The sequence below is a fragment of the Polyodon spathula genome, chromosome 2 (genome assembly GCF_017654505.1).
Source record: "Polyodon spathula isolate WHYD16114869_AA chromosome 2, ASM1765450v1, whole genome shotgun sequence".
Lineage (NCBI taxonomy): Eukaryota > Metazoa > Chordata > Actinopteri > Acipenseriformes > Polyodontidae > Polyodon > Polyodon spathula.
Window position 1 is genome coordinate 105,957,203 of NC_054535.1, and position 12,152 is coordinate 105,969,354.

Here is a 12,152-nt window from a genome sequence, read left to right on the forward strand (position 1 = left end):
ACACCTGGTGTAGTGGTGGTTTGGATTTTAGCAAATGCATCTTACACTTTACTAAACTGAAGTCCTGTATATTGTTTACAGTAGGTCCCTTTTTTCAGTATCCTTGGGAGAGCAAATCCCCAGGCACAGCTGCACAATCCCAGGGGCTCTGGTTCTGAATTTAGAGGATTACAGGTGAGTTGCACCACCCTGGATGAATTATTCACAAGGATGGTGTCAAGAAAACATCTATTTCTGCTCTTCAATCCTAGGGGATTGTCTGTCTGCCCATCCAACAGTATGCTGCACTTACATATTCATATATCCAGAGAATCGCTGATCAGATTGTGATTAAACATTTCATTGCTATTCAAACGGGTTGAACTTCGCTGCAGACCCGTGTCTGAAATTCGCAGAATTGAAAAATTAGGAGATTAGGTATTCCCTTTTTTCTGTAGGATTTTATTTTCTGAATAACTGAAAAACGCATGGTTTTGGTAAATGTAGTGCTTTTAAAAAAAAATGCTGCCATGACTTTTTGCACTCTGTATTGTCTGTATGAAGTATCTGTTTTTCTTGAGGGAAACGAAGCTCACAATCGACACCATGAGAAATCACTCCAATACACACTCAATTCGCAGTCTTACTTTACCAGTTTTAACCCCGAGAAGATCACTGGCATAATAAAGTAGCAAAGTGCAGTCAATCCATTGTTTTCATGTCATTACTGTGGCAGCTCACACTGCTCACTGCATTGCCATTAACATGCCAGTATAGCTTTGTGTAGAACAGGGGGCAATGAGCACCTTGCTGCTGCTAATGTAGGTTAAAATACATTCAGCTCTTTCAGGACAGAAAAGGTTGTTTTAAGAATGATGAATGTACTTCTAATGTACTATTTATAGCACACACGACCATTTTTTTTTTTTTATTCTTTTAATAATTTAATACACACTACTGCGCTTGGCAGCAGGGACTTACTGCATGGCAGAAGCAGCGTGAATAGCATTGCCATTACTTCTGACAGCCGCTATCTATCACCCCCCTCATTCACAAGACCTGGAGGCCAGTGTGGCCTAGAGGTTGTAGATGAGGGACTGGGCGGCAATGTGTTCTTGTGGTTGTTGCTGGAGATTGGGAGGCAGTGCAGTCTATCGGTTAGAGCTGAGGGACTTGTAAGGTGTGAGATGCTGTGGTAAGAGCTGAGCCAGTAAAAAGTAGAGAATGGTTTCTAGCAAGCCAACTGATGTATAATACACCATGCTAACAGATATATTTGCCATCTCTGTATAGTGCTGGTTGTGTGGATCTGCTCAATGAAACAATAAAAAGCAAATTTATGTTGGAGCAAATCCAACCAGCCATTGGCACTAACCCCTTAGCTTATCATAGTATTTTTGCATGGTATATTTGCAGTTTTAGCATGCTTTTCCCATGGTTATACAATGCATTTACTTTACTATACTGTACCTCTCTGTATGTTGCTTACCTGTGCTTTACCAAGCTTTAACTGTGCTTCATTACACTTTGCTATGCTTTTACTATGGGAATATTTTATAGGGATTGCCTGGAATTGAAATAGTTTCTGACATTTATGTCTTTAAACTTACAATATACTACAGATTGTTAATAACATTTTTTTAAATTATTATTATTTATTATTATTATTATTATTATTATTTTTGCACACAATGTTTTGTGATTCTCACCAGGCTGCTGAGCTCCCCTGTTCAGATGAGCCAGTAAGATGTCTCCCTTGAGGGAAGCAGTTGAAAAGACATAAACACACACACACGCTAAGCCCCTGGGGTGACTGCCTCATTGGGTTCAATCTCTTTCTAGTGGAGTTGACAGGTCATGTTTGACCAGGATTGAATTTGACCCGAAAGGGGACAAGCATCTTGTAACTGTGTGCGAATGAGTCATGCCTCACCTTTTAGCTGGCAGGCAGGTAGCTGGCATGGACAAGCCATTTGGGAAAGTTGGTAAGAAGTTACAGTATTTAAAAGTGTATTTTAATCAGTCCAGGGATTCAGAGCTACCTGCAATTATACTGTAAAACATGATGTTAACGAGCAAGAAAGAGATTTTCACTCATTTTGTGTTTTATTACAAATTAGAATAATTGCCATATTGATTATATCTACACCATATGTATTCTTTTGTAGACTTGAATAAACCCCTAGTGTGACATCTTGGCATCTGCAAAACGAAGCTGTCACAGACATCTTTCTGTCTTCCAGTATATTACTCGGGATTTGTTCATCAGGATCCACCTCCAGAATTGGATTTCTACAGTTTTTGTTTCTTCACTGTACCATGGATAGTCCTTGGTTGTCAGTATTGCAGATTCTTTTCCAGACAGTGTTGTGGAGATGCCACCAGCAGTCTGTGAAAAACGCCTGAAACAGCTGCTCTTGTGAGAACCCTGCTACTTTTCCCTGTCTCCCCCTCTGACAGATTGAGGGAATAAAGATGTCAGATTGTGACAGGATGCAATTTGTTTACAGGACATAATTATATCCTCAAGCTGTGCAAAGGTAATCCAGTATTGTGTCGGCCTTTGTTTCTGACAGTGAAATCAGTTGAGTTAATGTGTAATGGGCAACCCGTTATTTTATAATGTATAGTGTAGTGCAGCCTAGACACTAAGTGATAGTGTGTGTAATGTAAATTGTGAAGTTTCTCGAGCAGTGTTGTGGACAGCGGATATATTATAAGACAGGGGAGCGTGGATAATCCTGTCTTCCTGTGTCCCTAATCTACAAGAAATCCTATGTTGGGGTCTTTTCAATATATAAAAAACTTAGTGTGATAAAACACAGCAGCAACGGCGTTAATAATTAAACTTTCACAGATTGGAGGTTCAACATCTGAACACACAAGATCTGCAAAAGTGCCAGACCCTCAAGTTTCTATTCAGTTAGCCTTTTTTCAGTTATTGTTAACAAAATGATCTCATAAATCGTACATGTGGCTCACTTCCAGACACTATATTGGTCTTGTGCAGTTTTGAAAGAAACACATGCTATTCTAAACATTTTAAAATGGGGTATCTGGAACTACACTTGGTTGAACATTTCACTTGCTTGGTCAATCTGCCTGGAGGGTGTGTTTGGCCCCACCCCTTCAGTGTTTTGTTTCCAGTCAATAACCAATCAGCTGCTTTCTCTGTTGACGGACATGCTATCAGCAGGAAGTGCAAATATAACATATTTCCTGTTAAAAAGTCAGATCAGTTGGAAGTTCCATTATTAAGTACAACACGTGTTTCTTTCCAAACTGCGTTTCTGAGCCCTAAGTCGCTAACGTGAGTGCAGACAAAGCTGTCTGTGCAACTGTGAAACACGGAAGATATACAGACATGCACGAAAATGATAAGCAACAGCTGAAGTACAGAACAGACGGCCAGTTTTAATTGAGAGATTTAGCTAATGCACCAGAGAGCGTTCTGCTTGGGGGTGCTCGTTTACTAGCGCAGCAGCTAAATGCTTAAGGATCATTTTAATTGCTTTTTAATTGGGAACTACAATTAAAAATGGTTAAAGGACTGATTCATTAAGCAGGAGGAGTGTTCGATGCCCAGAGCTTTTACATTTCAAGCAGGACCAAGCCTCACGCTCTTGTTGTTAAAGGAGATAAATAGATAGATAGATAGATAGATAGATAGATAGATAGATAGATAGATAGATAGATAGATAGATAGATAGATAGATAGTGCCGGTAATAAAAACCTCCAGTGATCTCTATTAGACTGTGATCTTAATGCCTCCTTCTCTTGCACGCTGCCACTGATTTTATTGCAGTGTCTCATTTGGGCAGAGAACAAGCTAGTGAAACACAGACACTGTCGCTGCCCAGAGGATGGGTATTATAGATGAATAAAGACAATCAATAATATTGATTGGGATGCTTGGCAGATCACGTACAGTAGCTGAGTTTGACAGACTTTCATACCTTTTTGTTTTTACGATGATGGATTTATAATTAGGTTTTTGTCCACTTCACATAGCAATTGGTACAATTTACAATTAAGATGCTATTGGAAATAATGGAACACCAGAGAAATGATGATCGGGGGGTGGGGGGGTGTTGTTACTCACACTGTGCCACAGTGAAACTCTATATTGAGTGTTGCCAAGGTTTTTAACTTTATTGGGAGCATACAGCCTAATTAAGAGGATGTGTTACATTGTATCCAGGTCATGCTCCCTCCCTGCAACAGCGTTGACGCTCACTTTGAAATGAATGAATGGGAACAGAAAACTAGCAGCATGGTTCGAAAAAAAATATATCAATAATGAAGACAGTAGTAATGTATTTCTGTAATCCTGGCCCGAATCATACTTTAAGGAATTTACAGAAAAGTCCATAAAATAGGTAAACTCTGGGTCTTTATTATTACATGCCCTATGAACCCCAGCATTGCACAGTAGCTTCCTGTAGTTTGAGCTGCCGTCATGGCAACCTGGAGGTCTGTAGTGGCTAGTTTTTCTTCTGTAAAGAAAGGAAAGACATTTAGACAAGGACATTTATCCGGTGATTGGCTTGGCGGTGCATGAAGAAAGTCCTGTCCATTGGTAAATGTCAGACGCTGGAGTGTCACAGTCCCACAGCTGCCCGCTTTACGCTCCCATCAAGAGATAAAAACAAGCAGTGAGAACAGGCAGACAGGCAGCTTAAAGGGGAAGCAGCTGTGTGAGGAATTCCAACCTGCAGAGATTAAAGCAGCAAGATCCTCATGGTTTAGTGGAGAAGCATGGAGTTGTATGTGTACTGTTTTACTGGTATGAAGGCACATAGAAACCTCTTTAAATGTTAGTACTCTCTACACTCTCACTGTATACAAATACAACATGTAAGATTGAAGTGTGGTCACAGTTAAACACTCTTAATGTTGTGATATGATATGCATTATGATGTTTGAGCTGGCCCTCTACTTTTGTATAGCTCCAAATTCAAATAAAATGATGTTAATAGATTGTTACCATACAAACCTGGGTTTGTAAATAACTAATTATTCATATCTTAGAATAATTCTGTTTTATTTTTTAGGATTACTCATTATAGACTGCTGGGGATCTTTCACTCTATCAGAGCACCAGTTTCACATCACTGATTATTTATTCATGACATTAACCGTGGCATAATGCGTTCCTACAGTCAGTATGGGACCGGTTCCCTTCAACTGCAAAGTTCAATGCAGTGCCGATACTGCCTCCTACACAGACGCTGTCCGTCCTATAACCCTGGAATATAATTGAGTGTATACTTCCTCTGTATGCGTACAGTGCAGAAAGTATCATGGATCATTGATACATGAGTAACACAATGTTTCTCCTCCCCTGTGTCTGCAGCGAGATCAGTCGCCTGGACCTGGGCCTGATTGTGGAGGTGTGGAACAAGGGGCTGATCTGGGACACCATGGTGGGGACCGTCTGGATCCCTCTGGGAAGCATCCGGCAGTCCGAGGAGGTGAGACACCAGCCTTCCCTACAGGCACACGCCGCTCTCACACACAGGCCTATCTTGCATTGACTCAGTGAAGTGTTTCTAAACTCCAGGAGGGCATGGATCACCTCAGTCATGAAGCTATAAAGGTTTTCTATAAAATCTGGCCTCACATACAGTATACACACTCTCATAAATACTGGAATCACAACTGCAGGTGTACATAAGGGCAAAACCTTGGAGATTACACCACCATTAGCGTTGTTTTCAAAAGAGGAAAGAAGCTTACTGTACGTCTGATATTTAAAAAAAATACCTACAGTACACTGCTTGAATTAAGTCACATTCTTCCTTGAGAAAAGTGTGAAGTAATACTTCAAAAGTTACATTGAATTTGCCAATGTGGATTTACCAAAGAAAGTAAACAAAACAAAACACACATTTAACAAGAACAATTCTGCAAGGTACTTTTTTTTTTTTTTTTAAATATAAATTGTGCGTGCATCTCAGTAAAACTGGCTGGAGGACAGAGTAATCTTCATTTGGAATAGAGAGGATAGAAAACGGTGGCATATAGATGCATTTTAACATTCAATCTTAAATTCTGATGTTGGTGTTTTCAGCGTGAACTGGTTTCTAATAGTTTTGCCGCTTGACTGTTAGATTTCCCACACAGTTTGATAACCTCTCGTGGCTGTGGAGGTAGCGGCAGTTGCGGCAATCCCACCTCCTTCCAGCAGGGGTCGCTGTCCATCATTCAGTGTCTTGGAATTTAATTCCTCCAAAGTACTAAACTGTAGCAGCTGTATTGCTGTGTGATTTATTTTTATTTATTTTTTTTCCAACAAATACTAATCTTTGTGTCAGGCTGAGGGAGACGGCAGGCATTAGTGGCAATGTCAGAAGCAGTATGTGGCTGTGCTTGTGAGAGAGCTGATTGCACTGGAGAGGTGCTTAACACCCTGTCCACTTACATCAGGGCACCACATCCCACTTCCAGATCAATACTGCATTACTTTTCTAACATCAAGTCTGAGCTGGTGTAAACCGGCAAGACTTTAACTGCCCCAGACTTTTCCATTCCACCTGTGGGGAATACAAATCAGTAGGCTTCAAATATTTACTAACCTCCTGAGTCCCTGTGGCAGAGGGAGTTTATTAGCTTAAGGGGAGAAATAAAGAGACCTATTGTCTGGTTTCACAGACCTTGATTAGCACTGATCATGAACTAAATTAGTGCTGATCAGGGTCTGTGAAACCAGCCTTTTGTTTCAACAAAATTTAACAGTGGGTTAAGTACAGAGGAAGTGGTGCTGAAGAGAGCTGAGGGAGCAGGAGGCAGTGTGGTGTAGTGATTGGAGCTGAGAGACTGGGAGGCAGTGTGGTGAGGGACTAGTGTGGTGTAGTTGGAGCTGAGAGACTGGGAGGCAGTGTGGTGTAGTGATTGGAGCTGAGGGACTGGGAGGCAGTGTGGTGTAGTGGTTAGAGCTGAGGGACTGGGAGGCAGTGTGGTTTAGTGTGGTGTGGGAGGCAGTGTGGTCTAGTGGAGCTGAGGGACTGGGAGGCAGTGTGGTGTAGTGATTGGAGCTGAGGGACTGGGAGGCAGTGTGGTGTAGTGATTGGAGCTGAGGGACTGGGAGGCAGTGTGGTGTAGTGATTGGAGCTGAGGGACTGGGAGGCAGTGTGGTGTAGTGATTAGAGCTGAGGGACGGGGAGGCAGTGTGGTGTAGTGAGTGGAGCTGAGGGACTGGGAGGCAGTGTGGTGTAGTGATTAGAGCTGAGGGACTGGGAGGCAGTGTGGTGTAGTGTGAGTTACTGGGCTGTGGTGTAGTGGACTGAGGAGGGAGGCAGTGTGGTGTAGTGATTGGAGCTGAGAGACTGGGAGGCAGTGTGGTGTAGTGATTGGAGCTGAGGGACTGAGGGGCAGAGGATCCCTTGTGGTTAGAGCTGAGGTACAAAGAGAGAGTCAATGTGCCTAACCAACTTCTCTTAACCATGTCTGTGGTCTCGTGTGTCTGAAAACATTGGTAAAATAATATGTAAACAGTGACGTTATTTAAATTTAGGTCAACTGATATGACTCATTTTGTTTGTTGCATATTTGGTGCTGAATTTGCTGAGAATTAATATGCTCTGGCTACTGCTTAGGAACTTTTACGCTAACATTACATAAAAGGAGCGAAAAAGTGTGATGGATCTGCCACCCCCGCGTTTTAAATTGAAAGTCATTTATATTTAATCTTTTCCCTGGTGAAAGTTTACCATAGTATATATATATATATATGGTAAAGCATAGGTAAGGATTGAGCGGTATGGCAAACAATGGTAAATGCATAGTATAACCATGGGAAATGGTCTCGTGCTGTCTGTGATCTCTCTCTTGAAGTTTGAAAATCAGGCCCGGTTGGATGGGTTCTTGTATCTTAATCTCTATATATAATGATCTCTATCTATAACCATGGTCTCGTGCTGTCTGGCAAAATGGTCTCTATGCATGTCTGAAGCTTCTCTCTCCTTATATCATGGTCTCGTGCTGTCTCTCTCTCTCTCTTGTTCGTGCTGTCTCTCTCTCTCTCTCTCATGGTCTCGTGCTGTCTCTCTCTCTCTCTCATGGTCTCGTGCTGTCTCTCTCTCTCTCTCTCATGGTCTCGTGCTGTCTCTCTCTCTCTCTCTCATCGTGCTGTCTGTCTCTCTCTCTCTCATGGTCTCGTGCTGTCTCTCTCTCTCTCATGGTCTCGTGCTGTCTCTCTCTCTCTCTCATGGTCTCGTGCTGTCTCTCTCTCTCTCTCTCATGGTCTCGTGCTGTCTCTCTCTCTCTCATGGTCTCGTGCTGTCTCTCTCTCTCTCATGGTCTCATGCAGTCTCGTGCTGTGCTGGTCTCTCTCTCATGGTCTCGTGCTGTCTCTCTCTCTCTCATGGTCTCGTGCTGTCTCTCTCTCTCTCATGGTCTCATGCTGTCTGATCTCTCTCTCTGTAGTGATGGTCTCGTGCTGTCTCTCTCTCTCTCTCTCAGGTCTCGTGCTGTCTCTCTCTCTCTCAGTGGTCTCATGCTGTCTCTCTCTCTCTCTGATGGTCTCGTGCTGTCTCTCTCTCTCTCTCTCTCATGGTCTCGTGCTGTCTCTCTCTCTCTCATGGTCTCGTGCTGTCTCTCTCTCTCTCATGGTCTCGTGCTGTCTCTCTCTCTCTCATGGTCTCAGTGTCTCTCTCTCTCTCTCTCATGGTCTCGCTGCTGACTCTCTCTCTCTCTCTCATGGTCTCTTGCTTAGAGCTGATGGACTCATGCTGTCTCTCTCTCTCTCAGGCTCGTGTGTCTCTCTCTCTCTCTCTCATGGTCTCTCTGCTCTCTCTCTCTCTCTCATGGTCTCATGCTGTCTCTCTCTCTCTCATGGTCTCATGCTGTCTCTCTCTCTCTCTCATGGTCTCGTGCTGTCTCTCTCTCTCTCCCATAGCTGTCTGAGACATCGACTCCCATTGCCTATCCGTCTTCTTACAGAGTCACCCTCTTCTCTGGCACTACTCACAGGTCCTCTTCTCTCTCTTTGCTCTCTCGGATCACACGGGCGTCTCTCTCAATCATCTGTGGTCTCGTGCTGTCTCTCTCGACTCTCTCTATGGTCTGTGTCTGTCTCTTCCACATTTCTGGTCTCGTGCTGTCTCTCTCTCTGACTCTCTCATGGTCTCGTGCTGGTCATCACTATCTCTCTCGACTCTCGGCTGGTCCGTGCTGTCTCTCTCTTTGTCTCAACCTGTGCTTGTCTCTCTCGCTCTGACCCTCTCGTGGTGTCAGCATCACTAACCTCGAGCGAGCTCTCCTGACTCAAAGAGGGAACATACTTTCATCTCTCCCTGGACTCGTGCTGTCTCTCTGTCTCTCATCATGGTCTCGTGCTCTATGTCTCTCTCTCTCTCAGTGTCTCTCGTGTAGTGATGGTCTGAGTGACTGTGGTCTCTGCTGTCTCTCTCTCTCTCATGGTCTCGTGCTGTCTCTCTCTCTCTCTCATGGCTCGTGCTGTCTCTCTCTCTCTCATGGTCTCGTGCTGTCTCTCTCTCTCTCTCTCATGGTCTCGTGCTGTCTCTCTGATCTCTCATGTGCTGTCTCAGTGTGTCTCTCTTGGTGTCGTGCTCTCTCTCTCTCTCATGGTCTAGTGCTGTCTCTCTCTCTCTCTCTCATGGTCTCGAGCTGTCTCTCTCTCTCTCCATGGTCTCGTGCTGTCTCTCTCTCTCTCTCTCATGGTCTCGTGCTGTCTGGTCTCATGGTCTCGTGCTGTCTCTAATCTGGTCATGGTCTCATGCTGTCTCTCTCTCTCTCTCTCATGGTCTCGTGCTGTCTCTCTCTCTCTCTCTCATGGTCTCGTGCTGTCTCTCTCTCTCTCTCTCATGGTCTCGTGCTGTCTCTCTCTCTCTCATGGTCTCATGCTGTCTATGGTCTCTGCTCTCTCTCTGTCTCTCTCTCTCTCATGGTCTCATGCTGTCTCTCTCTCTCTCATGGTCTCGTGCTGTCTCTCTCTCTCTCTAATGGAATTGAAGCGGTTTTTTATTGGCCAAGTCTTGCTCTCTCTCTCTCATGGTCTATGCTGTCTCTCTCGCTTTGCACTGCGTCTCGTGCTGTCTCTCTCTCTCTTCTCTCTATGGTCTGTCTCGATGCTCTCTCTCTCCTCATCTCATCTCTCGTCTGGTATCTCTCGTGCTGTCTCTGCTCTCTCTCTCTCGTGGTCTCGTGTGTCTCGCTCTCTCTCTATCATTGGTCTCGTGCTGTCTGTCCCGCTGTTTTAAATCTGAAATTTAATCATTTATATTCTAATCTTTTCCTCTCTCTCTGAAAGTCTCGTATCTATATCTCTGAGATTAGTAGCTATGGTCTCTGCATATTATATATCTCTCGTACCATGTCTCTGCTGTCTCTCTGGTCTCGTGCTCCGACTTCGATGAGCGTGAGAGTCTCTCTCTCTCTCTCTCTCATGGTCTCGTGCTGTGCTCTTCTCTCTATGGTCTCGTGCTCTTCTCTCTCTCTTGTTCTCGTGCTGTCTCTCTCTCTCTCTCATGGTCTCGTGCTGTCTCTCTCTCTCTCATGCATGTCTCGTGCTGTCTCTCTCATGGTCTCGTGCTGTCTCTCTCATGGTCTCGTGCTGTCTCTCTCTCTGGTCTCGTGCTGTCTCTCTCTCTCTCTCTCATGGTCTCGTGCTGTCTCTCTCTCTCTCTCTCTCATGGTCTCGTCTCGTGCTGTCTCTCTCTCTCTCTCTCTCATGGTCTCGTCTGTCTCTCTCTCTCTCTCATGGTCTCTCTCTCTCTCTCATGGTCTCATGCTGTCTCTCTCTCTCTCATGGTCTCGTGCTGTCTCTCTCATGGTCTCGTGCTGTCTCTCTCTCTCTCTCTCATGGTCTCGTGCTGTCTCTCTCTCTCTCATGTCTCATGCTGTCTCTCTCTCTCTCATGGTCTCTGCTCTCTCTCTCTCTCATGGTCTCGTGCTGTCTCTCTCTCTCTCTCTCATGGTCTCGTGCTGTCTCTCTCTCTCTCTCTGGTCTCGTGCTGTCTCTCTCTCTCTCTCTCATGGTCTCGTGTGCTCTCTCTCTCTCATGGTCTCGTGCTGTCTCTCTCATGGTCTCGTGCTGTCTCTCTCTCTCTCTCATGGTCTCGTGCTGTCTCTCTCTCTCTCTCTCATGGTCTCGTGCTGTCTCTCTCTCTCTCTCTCTTGTTTCTCAGGAGGGCCCAGGGGAGTGGGCCGTGCTGGACGCAGAGGTGCTGATGAAGGAGGATGAGATTTATGGCACCAAGAACCCCACGCCACATCGCCTCCTGCTGGACACGCGGTTCGAGCTGCCCTTTGGTAAGGTCCTGCTCCCTGCTGCTGAGTGGGTTTGTGTTGTCTGCCTGTTTCTCTGCACTCCCTCTCTCCCTCCCTGTCTGTCTGTGTCCTGCCTGCCCGGCCCTGAAGTATCATTAAATGTCTCGTCAATCTGTCTGTGCGTCTCTGTGACACTGTGTCCACCTGCCAATTGGTCTATCTGTCTTTGTATCTTTATGGAATGTATGTCTAGTTGTGTATGGGTTGTATGGCTGTCTGTATATGTCCTTTCTCCACAGGTCACTTTATGTTTACTCATGGCTCCCATTTTCCCATGCCATTACACTAGCACTTGTAATCTTATTATAAAGCAGAACCCAATGGCTTCACAATTTAAACTGGATGTTTTTTTGTGTCCTCATATTAAGACCTTTATGGATTTAAACCTGACATTATCCTTTATGGATTCATGGTTGATGCAATCTGTTGAGTCTCGATTCTGACAACAAAAGGCTGTATAATGCTGGGAATGTGTTTGTTTTGAGATGTTAGCAGTGCAGATCCACTGGAGTTTGTCCCTCTGATCTCTGTCATGATGTCATAAAAACAACCAAACAATGAAACAAAAAGGGAGCCTCTTAACCAGCTTACAGGGTGTTGAAAACCTGGAAGGGTCTGGAAAATCATTTCTGTGGCAGTGTTAATATTGTTCAGGAATGGAAATTGCATAGCAGTTTGATCCGGTTCTAGTTTTACTATTAGTTAGTAAGACACACCGGAGCTTGTTAACTCTACACTGGTGAATCAAGTTTGTAATAAAACCTGGAATGGGTGAACCTGCAATGCAATATGAGTCTCATTCCCACCCCTGCTGTTAAAGCACCATGTGGTAATGCAGCGATCCCTTGGGATTTTGCTATTCAATAATGTTACTATGTAA

At 44.4% G+C, this 12,152-nt stretch overlaps 1 protein-coding gene across 1 annotated transcript in view; it reads left to right on the top strand.

Moving 5' to 3' along the window:
• LOC121327384 (protein unc-13 homolog B-like) overlaps positions 1-12,152 on the top strand; it is a 137,243-nt gene that overhangs the window by 94,443 nt on the left and 30,648 nt on the right. Inside the window, exons 4-5 of the mRNA XM_041271404.1 lie at positions 5,337-5,454; positions 11,131-11,254. Coding sequence (XP_041127338.1) covers positions 5,337-5,454; positions 11,131-11,254 — 242 coding nt within the window. The remainder of the gene's footprint in view (positions 1-5,336; positions 5,455-11,130; positions 11,255-12,152) is intronic.